At 41.3% G+C, this 19,201-nt stretch overlaps 1 protein-coding gene across 6 annotated transcripts; it reads right to left on the reverse strand.

Annotated features, from left to right (window-relative positions):
- Positions 1 to 1,007: 1,007 nt before the first annotated feature.
- On the reverse strand, positions 1,008 to 19,171 carry MED20 (mediator complex subunit 20). Of its 6 annotated transcripts, none has more exons than XM_048497479.1 (4): positions 19,091 to 19,171; positions 12,580 to 12,734; positions 6,427 to 6,680; positions 1,008 to 1,635 (listed from the first exon to the last, which is right to left on the reverse strand). In XM_048497479.1, the coding sequence occupies exons 2-4, from the start codon at positions 12,722 to 12,724 to the stop codon at positions 1,420 to 1,422; spliced, it is 615 nt and encodes a 204-aa protein (XP_048353436.1). In that variant the 5' UTR covers positions 12,725 to 12,734; positions 19,091 to 19,171; the 3' UTR covers positions 1,008 to 1,419. The 6 variants fall into 6 exon arrangements, with proteins under 6 accessions (XP_048353436.1, XP_048353435.1, XP_048353433.1 ...); XM_048497478.1 differs by lacking the exon at positions 19,091 to 19,171 and adding an exon at positions 16,029 to 16,255; XM_048497476.1 differs by lacking the exon at positions 19,091 to 19,171 and adding an exon at positions 15,292 to 15,378.
- Between the last annotated feature and the right edge of the window lie 30 nt (positions 19,172 to 19,201).

Here is a 19,201-nt window from a genome sequence, read left to right on the forward strand (position 1 = left end):
AAAATGGGTTTGCTGGGCACCCGATTCGATTTTAAACTTGTATTAACCGCTGTTTTAAATGGGGAGCTAGTAATCTATTTATATTGAATTTTAATTGTTTAGTTTTGATTGTACTTAGTAAAACTGCCAGAGAGTTTGGTGTAATCCTCTGTTGTACGCCGCCCAGAGCCCTTTGGGGATAGGGCGGGTTATAAAACTAAACAATAAACAATAAACAAACAAACAAACAAACAAACAAACAAACAAACAAATAAATAAATAAATGTCCCTGGCCATTACCCTTAATATGCTGAAAACTATATAGCAGTTTTCAGTAGTACCAGAATAGCAGTCCTAGGATGATTGCTTCTACACTACAAAGTGTGACATGGTTACTGTTGCCACTGCCTAAAACAAGATTAAGTTCACAGGCTATAAGATTAATATGAATAAAGCACTTATTATAAGCTTGCATTGCTAGCCCACATTGTGTACCAAGAACATATGTAGTGGAGAAGATCCTAGCCCAGTAGCTCTATTTTGTGAGATTCTTAAGGGAGGATAGTCATGAGAACTAACACAGCTGCAGCACCAAAAGAAAACAGTTCACAACAATGTAATCAACCAAAAGTCTAAAAACAGGCAAACATACAATAAGGCTGAAAACGTTCTTCAATCAACAAAATTCTTACTTTTCAGGGGATCTTGCATGGTTATACTTATGTGCTTCCAATGCTTTGTAATAAAACATGTTATCTTAATTAGATTGAAGTTTCAGCTTGAGGCATATTTCACATGATCAGATTCTTTCTGTGCTACTCAGATACAATTACATGGTAGAAGGCAAAATATTTACTTCAGAAGATCAAAGAAATTAAGCTTTTAAACTGGTATAATCCTAAATCCCAACATTTTAATATTTATCAGTTTCTATGAAGATAGTGAGACGCCAAGATCTTACATTTGTGTGTTTTAAGCAACATCCAAACAATAAAACATACACAAACTGCAAGAAAAACCATCTAATGTTCATAGTATCATATAAAAATATTTTTATTAAAACTAGTAGTAAAGGGCTTTCACATTCAGACAGATATCTCATGTTTACCACCAAGCACAGTAAATATAATCAAAGCCCATTCTTCCACCTGCACCCAATTAGAACCTGTGCATTTCTGCAAGTAATTTGTCTTTGTTTCCATTTTTTTGCAAGACTGTTGCTTGAAGAACCCAAGGTAGGTGTATTTATTGAGCCATCAAAGCACAGTAAGCAAATATCACTCATGTGTGAAGTAACAGGATGAGATACAATTAATTTTATTCCTCTAAAGAAGCAGGACTGTCCTTTGATGTAGAGAGAAAATAGTAACCTGGAGTACTGGGATGTGATATGACTATCAAGCAAACAGTTGCTAGCTTGAAAATAGGCAAGGAGCAGCCTCATCTGATCCCTGCAACTGGCATCTGCTGCTGCTTGCGAATCTTGTTGAAGAGTTCCATGTACTGAATCATTGTGTCAGCTGGACTGTAAATGCTGTCATGCTTGTTGCTGAACACAGAAGGGATTCCAGGAGCATGACTTCCCATGAAGCTTTGCATGAATTCCATCAACAGGTTCCAGCAGTCATTGGCTACCACACATGGACAGTATTCTACCTGGCAACAGAAACAGAAGCAGTGAAACAATTAACAGTAACCCTACAGGAGGCAATTAACTTTTTCATCTCAACTGCTCTAATAGTAATGTTTAGTGGCAGTAGAGAATTCCTCCTTCCTTTGGAGTGGGTCTAAAGATTACTTGCCACTGAAACAAATGGAAAAGATGCAAATAAAAGGAATAGTTAAAAAAAACCCTGTAAGAACATTCAGGGAGCTGTTCTCAATTAATATTTGTACAGCTCATCAGAACAGCAATATTAGAATATATTTCAAAAGCAAGGTCATTGCAGGATGAAGAATTTTGTAGAGGGGACATTATACAAAAACAGCTAGTATGAATATTATAAAGTAATCGTTCCTCTTTAATTCATGGCAAGTAAGATTTGAAAAAAAAAGCATAACACTAAAATTATACTATCCACAGCCTCCAAATGCATAGTCAGTTTTTTAAAACTCCATCTTGTATGGTTTTTGAATGTTGTTCAGGTTTTGGCAAGTGCTGGCAAGTAGTTTCAAAATCAGGGAACTACCAGTGAAGACACCTTTTTGTTGCCCTTCACATGGACCTTTGGCAGCCATTAGCTTTAAGCTGATTAAGGATACTTATGGAACACAGGAAGGGTAGAGTACAAGGACTCAGAGAATATAAGACTACAAGAACTCAGGGATTTTGATTTTGATTTGTACCTGACGAAGGAAGCGATAATTCTCAAAAGCTTATACCCTGAAAATGTTAATCTCTAAGGTGCTAGTTGATTAGAATCTAGCTTGCCTACTGAAGACCAACACAGCTACTCTCTGAAATAATCTTCAGGGGAAAAAGAAGTCTTAAAAGGTATGCACTGTTCATATTATTGATGGAATGATACAGCAAGAAGACACTCAGCAGAACAGGTGCTTTGTCTTTCAAAACAAAACAGAAACTTGGGCTGAAATGCCATTTGAACTCATTGCAACTCTTACAGCCCAATGGAGGGGGGGAGGTGGGTCTACCTGTGGAGCTGGTGTAAGGGGCAAATGAGCCAGTGGAGTGCCTGACACACAGGTGGCTGAGCACCCCTCAGCCCCACCACTGCAAAAGCCTGCAGTTGCGGTCATGGTGGGGCTGTCCAAAATAGATGCTGGCGTGGGGAGCATTGCCAGGGGTGGAGCCAACATTAGCTGGCTCCCACCCAGTGTTTGTGGCCAGTTGCACCACAGCCCTGGCATTCCACTGGTCCCAATGGAGGGCTTTCTGGAGCTTTCTGTGTTCAGAAAGCCCTCTGCAGGCAGTGGGGAGGCAGCAGTGCTGTTCCTAGCCACCTCGACAGTCTGGATTGGGCTGTTAGAGAATCACTGGCCTCACCATCATTTGTTTTAGCTGATATTCTTGAAGTAGCAAAACCTTAAAATCTAACATTGCAAGTTGGAGGGGGCAGCTGCAGTTTGTGGACCATTAGTGGATGCTCCCAATTCGCTAACGGTTCTCTCTTCAATTTTCCATAAGCTATAGATTAATGCTGTTTAAAAATCCAAACCATACCCAGAACTTGGCACAAACAACTCACAAACAGGCTTGATAATTACATCCTCTCAAGTGCATTTTGATGAGTTATCAAGATTCCAAGACAAAAGCAGCATATGTTGTTCACTGTGAAGTTTCTTCTACAAGCAGGATTAGACCTTAGGGAAGTCCTTTAAACATTTATTGAAATAAAAAGGCCTGACTGACTGGCTTGCCATGCCAGGGATGAATTAGAACAGAAGCCTCATTATAACAAATGAATTATTTTCAACAAAATTTACCAAGGTCAAATATTGCATTTAATTGTCTATGCTTTACAAATGCAACGAAAGCCCATGATGCAAATACAGGTGTTACAGGCAAAACAAGCTAGAATGCACATTTGTGTTCAATAATAATGATAAACAAGTATTAAAAGAGGATTAATGCTTGTGTTGTTTTTCGTTTTTTAACTGGTTCACAATTTTGCTTCAACAAGCTAGTTACTGTCAGGTTCTATGCCTTTCTTGACTTAGACTGTAATCCTAAAGGCACTTTACTGGGATTAAATCCCATTAAATAAAGTGGGACTTGCTTCCAAATACACCTGCTTAAGGTTGCTCCCTTAGGTGATCTCAGTGGTCTCAATTGAGAATGCCTGTCTCAATTCCACCAAGAATGATGGTCAGCCATTCAGTATCCATACCTTCTGCATATACTTTCTGTACAGCTCTGTAGAAATCTCTTTCAGATCCAACCTAAAAGCTCATGATACGTGACTTATACAAAATACTATGTCTGATGTGCTGACAATGCTAAGTGTATTACAATGGCATCATTGTTACCTTTAACTTCAGTCAGTGCATTGACTTAGCTATAGGCAGCCTATCTTAAGATGTACCCCAAACCATTACTTTGCACATAAAGATCTTGATGTCAAAGACAGCTTGTGTAGCATGTGTATGGAGCACAAATAAATAACAATTTCTTTTGACATTACTGTATAATGACTTCAGGAACTCTGTTCATGGAAGCTCTTGGCCCAGAAATCTATGCCCATTTCTTTAACAGCTCTAGAACAGATTATGCAGGAAAGGTTCCATCTGTCACCGTACAACAATTGTCTTACTTGCTTTCCCTACCTACCACAACATGCAGGGTTCCAAGGCCACCCCCCCCATGCAGCCAGCAGGAGAAAAATAGTTCAGTATGAAAACAGGTCAACCCATACCATTCTTGTATAATGTTCCACCAGTTCAGAACTGTTAAAGATACAGATGTATTTTCCAGGGAAGAAGCAAGCTATCTATGCCTGATTTCTCTCTAAGAAAATTGGGTGTGTGTGTGTGTGTGTGACATCTGTCAACAGTAATGTTGCAGGAGTGTAGTGTGGGGTAATGGAGAGAACTCACAGAGATCAGATTTCAAATTCTCACTCAGCCATAAAACCACACTGAGAAAACACTGTGCCAATCACCATATCTCAGTCTAAATTACCTTACAGTTAAGATAAAAAGGGAGTAAACATGTACGACCTGAGCTCTTGGGACATACGACAATCTACAGATGTAGCTCTGAAGTACAAGATATGTTGTTTCAGCGGCCACAGAGAATGAACTTACTGCTGTTTGTGTGAAAAAACTATGAGGAAGATGAAACGGGGGGAGGGAAAAAAGGGGGGAAATGTATTGTTTGAAAATGTATGAAGAAGGAAATTATTATAAACTGTAAAATTCAAATGATACAATAAAAAATTATTAAAAAGATATGTTGTTTCATACAAGGGAGACCATGTAAAATGATGACATTTGATAATCATGGGGAGTAGCCATGACTCAGCGGCAGAGCTTCTATTTTGCAAACAGAAGGTTCCAAGTATTTATAATTAAAAGGCTCAAACTGCAGAGGACATGGAAAAACTTCTTCCTCAGATCCTGGAGTGTTGTTGCTAGTCAGGGAAGACAGTACGGACTGTGACAGACCAAAGGTCTGTCTCACTATATGGTACTTCCATATGAGTCTCCTGCTTAGACTGGTTCACACACTCCCTGGGCAAAGGTGCACATGAGAGAGTAGAAGTGCTTGATCCTCACACACTATAGGTTCAAGAAAATGTGTGAAATACTATCTACTTAATTATGCTTTAAACCTTGTAGTTTATGCAAGTTTGATATATGCCAGGCACAACAAAACACACACCATTCCACTGAAGCAAGAATGGTCTCATATGGTATAGTAGATATTCCTCCCCCATTCTCCTAGCAGTCCTGAGCCCTTTTAAAAGCTGATGCTGGAAACTGAAGGAACCTGCACTTTCTTTTATTTTAAGAAACTATGGGAACAGGGATTCTAAAAATCAGATTCTGCAATTCATACCAACCTACAGTCAGAAAGAGATCTTTATCCAGAGTGTTGCAAAGAATGGAAGGCTCTTCTGCTCATCTTACCCACCTCTGGACTCCCCCCTCTTCTTCTTAATCAAGACACAATCTCTGATATTGCCTTCCTTCAGAATGAAAAGCCTGAATGTGGGAGGGATACCTCCCATTCCCTGGACTGTTCTACTACAGTGTTTGTGAACTCATCCATTAGTGCGTGGGGAGGGGAACCAAGTTCTTTAATGTCTTTACTGCAATTCCTCATTACAATGCACATAAAGCAACTAGATTGAGATTTTGTTATGCATTCTACATGAGACTACATTTGAAGATGATTCAAAAACCTCAGTTGTGTAAAATAAAGAGACCACAATGAAGTATCTTCACTGACTGCCTGTTTGCTTCTGGGTGCAACTTCAGGTGCTGGTGCTTACTTCACAGGACCCACATACTTGAAGGACAATCTCTCCATGTGGCAATTGCGCTCATCACATCAGAGTATCTTCATATTCTCTTGGAAGCAGTCTGATGTATGTCACAGCCTAGGCTTGGGCCTTTTCACCTGCTCACACAATGCTATATGATGGCCTCCCTGAAGGGCTGGTGCAGGGTCCTACTCTCACAACCTCCTGAAAAGGCTGTAGAAAGAGCAATTTTAAGAGAGCTTACAGAGCAGCTTGAAGGTGTAGGATCCAGTTTATCTATATAATGGGATTTAATTAATAGATTATTATTTTTATACTATTTGTTTTTGTTGCCTACCTTGGGAGAAAGGTGGAATATATAAAAACCCTAGTAGCAGAAATATACTTGTTCCTTGATTCTTTTAACCATTTTTGCTGGGCCTGTACTCATGATCTACAACACATTATTTCAAGTTCAAACCAGTGGTATCTGCCTTATTTCATACTTGAGGGATATCCTTACCTCTACAGATATTCCACGGGCACTGGGACCCATGGTAACAGTGCCAATCTTCACCAAGAAATCACAGTACTGGTACCGGGTGCCCCGGCTTTCTATCTTGTTCCCTTTGGCATTTTGAAAGAAGCCTTTCAGTTTCACCATAAGGACATCGAAGTTGGCATCTGCTATGAGGCAGGGGCCATTTTCAAAGAGAGCAAAACAGCTGAGGGGATATTCGGAATTGTGCATCACGTACATCAGCTTGGCAGCCTGCCCTGAAACAAGAGCAGCATTATTTTCACTGTGAGAAGGATATTCTTTCCCCTTATATGATTTAAAATGAAACATCTGCTACATCCCCCTTTGTCCTTTTTTTCAAAACCATTGATTCTATTACAGCATCCTCTACATTATACATCAATTTTTGACAAGCAGTGATTGCTGAGTAGCTCTTTAATGTAAGTAAAACATCATGAATGTTAGTTTCATTAGATCCTGTATACCAAGGTATGTTAACATCTATCTGTTCTACAGTACATCCTTTAAGTAGCAGTGAATTGATTTAACTGATTATTGTAAGTATATTGAGCAGCCTTAGCTCAAAAGGAGTAAAGAAACCAAGTTAAAATGCTGGCAAAGTCATTTAGTGTTATTAGATACCATTGAAATATACCATCAGGTAAAATAGTGCTAGCCTTTACTAAGTAGGAACAGTAGAACATTGCACAGCTCACCCATGAAAGGGTAGGAATCAGGCATGGAGGAGCTGGAGAAGAAAGAGATGATTATAAAAAGATGAGAGAAGGGGACTGTTAATTTCTCTCATCACTCGATGGTGCTTTCAACCCCCAAAACAAAAGGCAAGCAATTCTCAGCTGTCTGTTTAAGAAGCCACTACAATTTCCCTGCTTTTTAAGTGATTTGGGGATGGGGGGGGGGGCAGAAATCATTGTGCCATCCAAAAGCTAATAACATCAAGGGCAGAGTACAAAGCAAGACAAGGTGACTAAATTTTGCAACCAACAGAGTTCAAAAAACAAATTAATCCATCATCCACAATCCATGCAGTCAGGAAAGATAGATTCTGTATTCAGAATAAATAATGCCATTTGAGATTACTTATTATTTGGTTTCCAGGATTTATTATTTGTTTTAAATGGATATGAAAGCAGATGAGGAAAATGCAGGTGAGAAATAGCACAGATTGTACATTTCTAGACAGTAAAGATTATGAGCAATGGCCACATAAGAAAAAATGGGGGGAGAGGGGGAGCTCCGTAAGGAACTTTCACAGACCATGTCCCAGTTCTGGAAGCCAGACACTACTAACATATTTCCTGGTAGTCCACTGGAACCATTTACCAGTTTGTTTCATTTACAGTATGTTTCTAAGTGGAATTACACCTTTCTATGCCCATTTTGATTCTCTACTGCTCCACATGAAGCCTCCTGGGTGACTTTGGGCCTGTCAAAAATATATATATAATGAGCCACAGAGAGAATATAGTTTACAGAAGGGAAAAGAACCTGTCTGGATCTAATGTGAACTTTAAAACTCTATTTTTAATGAAAATAATTAAAACATTTATATAACAGAATCACAACTGTTAAACAACAAAAGTATACATATTATAAATAACAACAACAATCTAACAATGAACAATACACACAGGGGATCCCAAATACAATAATATCAAGTCTCTGTAATAAAATTATTACTTTGAAAGAGATCCACTAATGGTGTAGAAGTGAAGGATACCAGTGTCTGATGCCTCAATTTCCGTAGATGACTTTCATGTATTCATAGATGAACGTGCACACATCAGGATGTCTTCCCTTGGAGCTAGATAATTTTTGTATGTGTGAGCCAGATTATTCTGGTTCCTAAATATACAAATATAATTGTATATTTATATTTGTATATTTATATTTAATGATTTATATTTATATTTCATGATTGTGCCTAAAGTGGCTGAAGAAGACACAATAGTCGAAAGTATTGTTTTTTCCCCGGGTCAATACTTCCACTGTCTACTGACCACCAGCCAAGGATTTCTCTATCAACATCCTGATGTGTGTACGTTCATCTAGGAATACATGAAACTCATCTATGGAAGTTGAGTATTTAAAGGCATCAGACACTGGTATCTTTCACTTCTACACCATTAGTGGATCTCTTTCAAAATAACAACTTTACTACAGAGACTTGATATTATTGTATTTGGGATCCCCTGTGTGTATTGTTCATTGTTAGATTGTTGTTGTTATTTATAATATATATACTTTTGTTGTTGATTAACAGTTGTGGCTCTGTTATATAAATGACTTTGGGTCAGTCACAGTTCTCTCAGAACTCTCTAATCCCACACAGGGGCATAACAAACTACCTCTGGAAGGCCCTTGCCTTGAAAACCCATGTCTTGAAAACTGTAAGAAGCTGCCAAATCATCAGCGATTTGACAGCAAAATCACACATATTTCCTTTGATTCCAATGGTCTTAGCCAGGTGTAATTTGACTTAAGACTACACTGTTAGTTAATCACAATAAGTCGAAATTTCTCAGACACCAAATTTTATACAAGCTACTCACTATGCTTGTGAATGCACAGAATATCCTCTGTCATTATTTCACTCAAGAGAAGAAATAACTGCTAGGACTTGACAATTAGATCAGCAAAATCTACTTGACAGCTTGGCTGATGCAATCCTCCACCTTTCACCTAGTTTCAGGTGGGTGATGCAACCATGACTAAGCATAGCTAGTGTGATTGCATCACTACTCCCTGATTGGTTGTATATCTGTATATATGTGCACAGAACAGTTTGCTCTGCGCGTGCATTGGTTATCCAGTTGATGTGCTGCACTCTGTCAGACTGTTTTGTGATTTTGGAAACAAGGAAACAAGGAATAAAACCCTTCTGTTCTTTGAAGTGAACAATGCCTGGGTTTCTGCATTTTCTTTTCTTTAACTGCTTCTGCTGTTACCACGACCGCTGCTGAGTGGATCCTTCTCAATAACTGTAGAGCCTATTTTAGTGTTTTTCAGCTTTCAAAATAGGGGTGAGTCTTAACTTACTGAGAAAGTTCCTGGTGGGCTACTTGTGATAAGGAGCAATCTGAATTAAGAGGCCCTTGCAGCACTGGCAGAGCACAGGATCAGTTTGGCTCAGACCTGGGCTTTAATGATAATGACAGTCTTTCAAATCTACAAGGAAAGTCTTCAGGTAAAGATCTGACATTATGACTGCTTCTAAACTAGGCCCTGTGTAGCTGTAATTCTAAGGTAGTTGAAACATTGGCTCACCAGCTATTACATTGCACTAAATTTGCTAATATTAGATCTAAATATGTCAATCTACACCCTCTCTTCCAATCTGAGTTAACAGATTTGATAAGACTATTTCTCTTGTTGAACAATTCTGATTCTGTTTTTTGTGAAGAGGTTGCAAGCTTTGTTATGGAAATAATTCAGAGCCAGCAATAATATGTATTTATCTGAGGTTATCGTTTTTGCCTTTTAAAATGTTAATGTTTGTTGTGTTTTGTTGCTGTTGTTCTATGTATGCCAATAAAGGCTTTGCTTTGCAAACTAGGCCCTAGAACATGGATCAAAAAATCTATGCAATAGGAAAAAGGGTGTAATTTTCTAAGGGAAGACTCGGGTTTTCAGAAAAATCTGAAATCTAGAAAAAATATATTGGTTAAAAAAAACCCAAATAACAGGCACCAAGAGATAGTTTCCTATTGCAAGAGATATATGCCTACAGAGAACTCTGTGGTCATCTGGAGGGTTGCATCATGAACAATATTGCTTACCCTTTCAAGTTTTGGTTTCTGTTATTTAAAGGCAGAGACAAAAATGGAAAAATATAAAAGGTGGAAGCAAAAAATGCAGGGAGAAGAAACAGCTGAGTGGGACAGAATAGTAAATGTTAGTCAAGTGGGTGGGAGAGAAGGAACGGGGAGATACTTCCAGAGGAATAGAAGGAAGGAAAATTGAAGTTTGGGGGATGAAAAAAGATAGGTTGGATGGGAGAGGGAGAGAAAAGAACAGGGAAAGGGGAGTATTCACTATGAATACTGCTAGGAGAAAAGAAAGAGGAAACAGTGCAGAGAAGGCAACATGGGAAAAAAATTAGATGCCCTTTCCAAGTCCTCATGAATCCCCCTTATCGCTTCTAATCACGATGATCACATTCCATTGCCATGGAGAACTGAAACAAGCTTCATCCTTTCTCTATCTTACATGGTTAACAGCTATAAAGCCACAAAATGCATTTTAATTCAACATTAATGTACCAGCTACAACAGCCCTCTGGGCTACAGTGTTTTAGGGATACAAAAGAAAGATGTCTCTTTATAAATTATTTAGACACGGCTTTGGACAAGAAATGTATCTTAAAATATTTTTGCAAAGAGGTTTCCATCCAGACTGAATGAACATACGCGCAGTCTGATCGTATGTCTGTTTACTCAGAAATAAATCTTGCTGAATTTAATGAGGCTTATTTCCAAGTAAGGGCTGTGGCTTCAACCTTAGTAATGGTTTTCTTTACAGCTGTAATAGGCACAGTAAAACCAAAGAGCAGGTTAAAGATTGAAGCAGTATTTTGAATGGCAAATGAATATATTAGCACATGTTTTTACCAGCAACCATGAACCAGCCAGATAAAATGATTTGAGGCAACAAAATGAATGCCCAAGCTCACTGCTGACCTCTAGAGGAAAGTATTGTTCATACATGAGAAAACTGTGAAAAATGCAGTGACAAGGTAAAACTGCAAGTTCCTTGAGCCATTTCCAGGAACGTGGGGAATACACTCAACATTTCCAAATTCTTTCAGAAAATCTCACAAAAAACTTAAAGCTATTCAACTACGATTTCACCATTCAGTGTTGCTTCTACCCATTACTGGAATGTGAATCAGTGGGATGTAAATTATTTTTTTTAAAAACCCTTTCAATATGTTTTCATATCATATTAGATATAATCCAGTTTGTACCACACCACCTGGCTGGAGCAAGAGATACCATCTTCTCTTATCAAGAATATAGGAAGCCCCACATGACACCAGGAATCCTGCTAGATTAGGATGAGAAAAAGATATCTAACAGTTCAAAACTGTGAAGAGTTACTCCAAAGTAGACTAAAGTAATTCTGTATAGGACTGTGCTGTAAACAGCATACTTTCTTTGGAATAAACCCAGCTAAGTTCAAAGGGACTATTTCTGAATAAACATAAACAGGAGGACAATGTACATTCATGAAGTATCTGCCTAAATGAATGGCTTGTCTCCTAATATAATAATGCACTGAAGGGGGGTGGGCAGGAGAAGAAGTACAACCAACATCTCATTCCATAACATTGCACTGCCATCCAGTTTAAGGAATCTTGGTTGATGAATCATATGACTTGTAACTGACCAGTTTTAACGACTGAGTCTGCATCAATCTGCATGTGACTAGAACAGGGGTAGGGAACCTGCGGCTCTCCAGATGTTCAGGAACTACAATTCCCATCAGCCTCTGTCAGCATGGCCAATTGGCCATGCTGGTAGGGGCTGATGGGAATTGTAGTTCCTGAACATCTGGAGAGCCGCAGGTTCCCTACCCCTGGACTAGAACAAATATTCTGACTAAAAGGCATATTTTCTTTGTTTCTATTCAATGTACATGTGTGCTGTAAAAATAGTACGTATGCACATTTCTCTTACACAAGAGAAAGGGGAGACTGCCTTAACTAACATACCTACTATTTTAAAGCATTTTGGATACCCGGATTTAAATTCCCAACCTATCACAAAGCTCTCCGGGTGAACTTCAGCCACTTTCTCTCTCTCAGCCTAACCTACCTAACAAAAATATCAAAAAGATCACTAGTTTAGCAATTTCAGGGGGGAAAAACACATTCTGAGGACAAATAAAACATTTTCAAAATGTTTTTTTCAGGAGAACTGCAGAATTCCACCCCAAAATGCCTCTATTTCCGTCCTGAAAATGTTTATTTGTGTTGTGAAGAATTGGCCACTGACTTTCTTTCCAGAAAAAGTGATACATGAAGTTGTTTTTCTGAATCCATCTAATGCTGAGCCTAACCCAGTCCATCATCAACTGCTACATAAATCTTAAATAGATGAACACACAAATTGTTTTACAAAAGTAAATGCTGACCTTGGTTGCCCATTGTGGAGGGTGCAGTGTGGTAGGTTTCACAGTCCACACCAAAAGTTCCCTGTTTCTCTGCTCCAAGCAGTTCCAGTTTTCTCGTTAGGATTTCCACTGTCTGCTGGACACTCTTCCCTTCTGCCACTGGCATCTGAGAAACACTAACACAGGAGAAAGGACTGTGATACCAAAGGGTCCCAAAAACCATGTACTTACAGGCAGAACAGCCACTACGCATGGAATCCCTTCTGTACATTATAATTACTGTTATGGCTAACATAGCACTGCCTAGCCTACTGATATCCTACAGAACACAATAAGCAAAAGAGGCAATTGCCTTGCTGCAAGGATCTAAGGCCGTTTCCGCACGGCCAGGATGCGCCCCCACGCCGCCAAGAGTTCTGGCGGCGTGGGAGCGCAAGCCCGTTGGCATGAACGGGCGAAGCGGAGACCGGCAGACGGCAGGCGGCTCCGCACGGAGCCGCCTCTTCCCCCGTCCCCGCCCCACTCACGGTGTCCTCGTCGTCGCCTGCTGGGCGTCGCAGCCCCGCCCACGCTGCCCTCCGACCCCTGGAGGTCGGAGGACAGTGTGGGCGGGGCTGCGACGCCCAGCAGGCGACTGGCTGAGGACACCGTGAGTGGGGCGGGGACGGGAGACAGCGTCTTCCCGGCGGCGCGGTTCGCACCGCGCCGCCGGGAAGACGCTTCCTCCCCAACAACAACCCTTCAAAGGGGTGTTGTTTAGGGCGGCCTGACGCCGCCCTGGGGGGAGGGAAGCGCAGTCAGGTCGCCGCTGCTGCGTTGCAGCAGCGGCGCCTGTGCGAACGGCGGCCTGGGGGGGGGGTGTTTTTACCGCCCCCAGGCCGTCGTTAATGGGCCGTGCGGAAACGGCCTAAGAAACTATATTTCAGTAATGGCAGAGATAACAAAGAAAAGGTAAGAGGGACCGTGAGTGTAAGTATATGCAGTTCTGCATACTAAAATATCTGGGTTTTTTGGTCTAACATCTTTATCCAGCATCAGAGACATGAAAAGGGAAATCTGCCTTCAGAATTTGAACTCCCTTCCACAGTCAACTCTTCTTCCTGCTTCAGATTAATGTGTGAGGTAAACCGAGCCAAAGACCCCAGACGGAAAGCCTTCTTTTTGTCCCAAAGGTTATCAGCGCTCCTCATTCCCTTTTGTCCCAAAGGTTATCAGCACTTCTCATTCCCAAAGGTTATCAGCGCTCCTCATTCCCAGAGAGTACCTGAAGTACATTATTTTGCTGAGCATTCTGGACCACACTAAGAGACCTCTGATTCAACTAACTCAGCATTATCTACTCTGGCCATGGCTCTTCAGAATATGCAACTCAAGAGCCTTCCTTTAATTGGAATTGTCAGGTGCTGGACTGAGACCTTCTGGTTGCAAGCACCTGCGTCTACCACTGAGTCATCTTCCTTCCTCTTAGGTTTCTATCTTAAGGAACACCTAGAAAGCATTAAGGCTGATGATGAACAAAAATTGAACCTGTAGTAACAAACACTGCCTGTAAACAAATATTGTCCGTAAACACTGTCTGGTTGGCAGTTGGACCTTGAAGTGAACCTTTCCTTTTTCAAATATGATGCTATCAAAAACGACAGGGAGAGAATCTCACTTTTGTCCAAATTTATATACAAAAGCTGCACTTTTACATCATGTCCTTCCATTGGGCAACATTTTGCTTTTATTTATTTATTTCATAGAATTTACGGTCTGCTTTTCCAAAGTCAAAAGACTTTGTACTGTTCTTTCCAATTTTGGATGGTGCATGAAATGTACCATATAATGAAAGGCATGGTTAAGAAAAGGCTTTTACTGGCTTTAAGGCCTGCCCATGATAAATCAATACCATTTACACCACCCCAAAACATAAAGGTTATGCTCCTTGATTCACTTTGTAGTTTTAGGTTAGCCAGGAACATTAATTTACAATCTGATCCTGAACACCCACAAGTAAGGATCATGTCAATTAGCAAGGCAAATTTTACATACCGGTACACATATTAAAACTTGTTCAAAGTGACATTTGACTGCTCAGTACCATGAAATAAATACAATAGTCTGTCATTTAATCCAATTATCCCAAGTGAATTTTAAATAATAAATGCGACAAGGAGCTGTATTTACATAGAATAAACCAACATGGAATAATTAATTTAATTAATTAAAACAAAACATACCCTGAAACTGTAAATTCTATTTGAAACATAAAACATCATGCTTTATGGATAAAGCTGGTCTACAAAGGAAGGTTTGGTCACCTATGGCTTAAAAAGACAAATCAGTGGGTTCCAGCCTGAATTCTGTCTAGAACCTAAAATGGCTAAATTGAGGTTATGGTACTTGGTCACAAGCCTCACTGGAAAAGGCAGTACTGCTAGGAAATGTTGAAGACAGGAGGGAACGAGGAAGACCCAACATGAGCTGGATTGACTCAATCAAGGTAGCCACAACTTTCACAGTCTGCAAGACTTGTGCAAGACTTTTAACGACACGATTTAATTCATAGTCTCACCATAAACTGGAAACTATGCTGGCACTCAACAGAAGTATATGACAGTAATGCATACTAAATGTACATTTTCCTACACTCTTCTTAATGCTGTATATACCGCAGTACTGACAATCCTTTTACTATAGCCTTTGCCAAAACCCCATGCTCCACAAAAAAACTCCCTTGAATTTCCTTACTTCACTCCCTTTGGAAGTGAAAAACAAAAAAGCATCTCCAGTGACAAATAATACAAAGCAATTCAAGGCAGGAGAACCAACAACGGTGTCCACCAGCAACGCGCCCCCTCCCCCATACACACGCCCACACCAGCCCTGCCTACTGGGCACCGGTGAGCTCATCGCCGACGCAGCCGGGAACACACACCCAGCAAATGACAGCGCAACCTGCAGCAGTGGTGGCCCCACGCCAGATCAGCTTACAGACGCCGGGCTCTCCATCGCAACCTGGCACAAACCGTCTTTCATGATTCTCCTCCTCTTTGCAACATTACCAGGCAGCTGCTGCTGCACGCGCTAAAGCCCGACATTCCCCGCCGAAGCGCTCCGTAGTGAAGTCAGCCTTGCAGACAGACTCCCGCGCCTCCACGATTGCAGCCTGCAGCCACAGCTTTTCCACCCCCACCCCCCGTGATTGCCTCCCCTTCCTTTTTTTGTTTGTTTGAAATGACGGAACTTAGGTATCGATTGCAAACAATCGCATTTTCACGGGTTACAAGTCAAACCACTATCCTTCCCCGCAACCCACTTGTCTAAATCACCGGTTATCGAAGCCCAGCAGTAGTTGCATTTTTGCCATTCGGTTTTAACCTGCAGTAAACTCTACAAATTATTGTGGGTTGTTTTGTTTTTTGCAAAATCTCTCTCCCCCCCCCCCCCCTGCATCGCTAACAATCCACAAAAGCAAAACATCGTACCAGGTGACTCCCATGATTTCCAAAAGCCTCCTCGTGGAGCCAGATTCGTCTTTACAAAGCGATAAAGGAAAAGTCGAACTCCTCCGTCCCCCGCCACGCCTTTGATCTGAAACCACACGAAGAGTTACGGGGGGAGGGGCGGATCAGGTGAAGCCTCCAGGTTGAACGAGCACCCAGCCTGGCCTTCCACAATCTGCACTATCACAGAAGAAAGCAAGGAGGAAGTGATGTAACCGAGGGAGACATGGACCGGGAAGATCCTGCCCAGTGCCAGCCTCCTGGTGTCCTAAACAGGTAACTGCAGAGCATTCTGTAGCCTTGGATGGAAAGCAAAGCAGAGGAGGAAGCTAGCAGTGGAGTAGAGTGTGTTTCAACCACTCCGCTTCCTGTGATTTATGCGTACTTCAGTAAGGATGCTCACCCCCTGGCAGGTGTACACAAAACTGGCGTCTTAAAAGAGAAAGCAGAACACAAGAATAGCTTGACCTGCTGCTGATCGTCTACAACTTTCTGTTTCACACAGTCCTCAAAAAGAAAAAAAAAGTCGTGGAGACAATTTGAGATAGTTCTCAAACTCAGAACAATGGGCTGAATGGGGACATACATTTCTTTCCTCACTACAGACATGCTAATTTTCTGCCCCCAGCATTTCTCCCGTTCTCTTATCAGCCTTTCCATCTTGACTCCATTCTCTGCAACCTCCTTCCTTCTCACTTGGATATAAGGAATCAGGGAACTCCATTCCTACTTCTATCTGATTAGCAGTGTAATCCAGGTGGGGAGGGACCATGGAAGCAGCTGGAGACACAAAGCAGGGCTTTTTGAAAACCCTCCTGCCACCTGAATTGCTCCATATTCCAAACAGGCTTACAGCATGGGCGCACAAAAGTGTGGTATAAGTCTGAGGGCTCTGATGCCGGTGTTCCTGGGCTGGAATGCCAGTGGAAGCTGACTGCAGTCACCTCCACCCCTGAGAATGCCCTGGCCCATGGTACCCTCTGTATCAGCATCTGCTCAGATGCTAGTGTAGTTCCACACCCACTCCCAGGTTTTGCTGTTGCAGAGTTGTGGGACTCCCAGCTGCAGGTGCCTTTGTCCTCTCTGCCAGCAGGGATGCCAGTTCAGCCGTGTGAGGCTGTTCAGTGGTGAGGTTGTCTATGGCTTTTCCCTTTTCCCCATGCTGCCAAAAAGCCTTTCTGGAGGCAGCAGGGTGGCACTGCATTGGTGCCGTAACCCACCACGTTCAGGTTTGGATGGGGCTGTTTGTTTTCTATAAGCAAAATTGTAAATATGCCCAAAACGTGAGAAAAACTGCAAGCTGATGCATCTATGCTATTTTAGCACAGGTACCTTAATTTTTGCTATCTGGTTAGAGCACAATTCTCAACAGACATTTTGGAGTTTTTCTCTGAAACGTTTGTGCAGTTTCTGCTCCCCATCCTTCTGGAGTTTTTTTGTTTCTCTCCTGCAAGGTATGGGAATAAGCTACTTGTTTCCCAGTCTGTGGGTTAATGTGGACAGTAGTTTGAGGAAGTGATGAAAAGGTCAACTACAAAGTCAAGTAGAAGTTAGGTCAAAAGACAACAGAAGGTATGCAATAGCTGAAAAGGAGTGAAAGCTGTGCATGCTCTCCACATGAAGATTAGATATCCCTCTAGGTTTTGAAATGCATCTGTGTCTGTAGAAGAAGAGTTGGATTTATATCCCCCCCTTTCTCTCCCACAGGAGACTCAAGGGAACCCCTTTCCCTTCCCTCCTCACAACAAACACGCTGTGAGGTAGGTGGGACTGAGAGAGCTCAGAAAAACTGTGACTAACCCAAGGTCACCCAGCTGGTATGTGTTGGAATGTACAGGCTAATCTGAATTCCCCAGTTAAGTCTCCATAGCTCAGGTGGCAGAGTGGGGAATCAAACCCAGTTCCTCCAGATTAGAGTACACCTGCTCTTAACCACTATGCCACTGCATGCCTCCCTTGATTTAAAAGCATTCCACTCATTCTGAAAGAGAAGATGTTTCTTAAGAGTTTTCCTGTTGGAAAAACAGAAATAAAGACTGTGAAGAAAAATGGGGATTCCCCCCAAATTTCCCCATTTATTTCCCTGGAGCCTTCAGATATCTGTATTGGACTTGAATCTTGCTGCTCCACTGCAGGCCAACACAGCACCCTCCGGAAATTAGACCTGAGCCAGCAGCACCTTAGAGACCAATACATTTTCCAGGGTATATGAGCTTTCTGGAGTCTGTACTCCCTTGGTCATACCAACATGGCTACTTCCTGAAACTGCTTCACACAGTGGCCAACCAGTTGCTATGCAGAGCCAACTAACATGGCAAAGAAGCGAAGACATTTCCCTCCTGTTGCCTCCTAGCACATACGCAGAGGTGTATTTTCTCTAGAAGTGGAAGTTCCTTTAAGTTAGTAGACTGGGATGGACCTCTCTTCCTCTAATTCCCTTTTAAAGCCATCTATACTAGTGGCCACCACTATGGTGAAGATGTTCATTGCTGGATTTTTTGTAATATCAGAGCACTTCATCAGGTGTGCATGCTAAGGAAAGAAACATTGCTAATAATATTTGTTAAAATAATTGCCATTAATTAATAACACTTATTCCTGTTATTCATATTGCTATGTAACATATGATTACTCGGTTTTAAAATTCTAGCCCCCATAAAAAGGGAAAGTTCTGCAGGCAGGTTTTCAGTCACTCATCCACTGCAGTAGGTTATTGGCCACAAGAACAGTGAAATCTTAAAACAGAGTTACCACGCTCCAAAATCTATTAAAGTCAATCAGCACAGCTCTGTCAAGACCACACTGCAAGCTGCCTGATCTCTAAAATGTTATCACGCACATTTTGTCTTTTCCCTACCCTCACCAGCCAATCTACAGACTAATGCAAAAATCTCTTGCACGACATTTAAAGTTATCTCTCTCTTTTTTTAAATTAGACGTTTTACTAGAGGTTCCACCTGAACATTTTATTAGCATTGTTGTAACTTAACCGCTATCTGGATAGGAATGGCTTAGCCTTAGCATCTAAGCGTTGGAATATGTACATGAATGCAAAAAGGGCGAGGTTAAAATCGGTGTTTGCGCCTTTAAGAAGAAAGCGCTGTTTGTGCCGGGGGGAGGAGCATTTGGTTCATTTCCGTCGCAAAGGTTCCAGG

The sequence above is a fragment of the Sphaerodactylus townsendi genome, linkage group LG05, assembly GCF_021028975.2.
Source record: "Sphaerodactylus townsendi isolate TG3544 linkage group LG05, MPM_Stown_v2.3, whole genome shotgun sequence".
Classification (NCBI taxonomy): domain Eukaryota; kingdom Metazoa; phylum Chordata; class Lepidosauria; order Squamata; family Sphaerodactylidae; genus Sphaerodactylus; species Sphaerodactylus townsendi.

What these genes read in the sequence shown, in the direction of transcription:
- MED20 (XM_048497476.1), bottom strand. Translation starts at nt 15,326, where the DNA reads ATGCTTTTTTGTTTTTCACTTCCAAAGGGAGTGAA. An exon ending in TCACTTCCAAAGGGAGTGAA is followed by an intron (nt 12,735 to 15,291) that starts GTAAGGAAATTC and finishes CTCCTGTGTTAG; the next exon opens with TGTTTCTCAGATGCCAGTGG. An exon ending in CTCCACAATGGGCAACCAAG is followed by an intron (nt 6,681 to 12,579) that starts GTCAGCATTTAC and finishes CTCTTGTTTCAG; the next exon opens with GGCAGGCTGCCAAGCTGATG.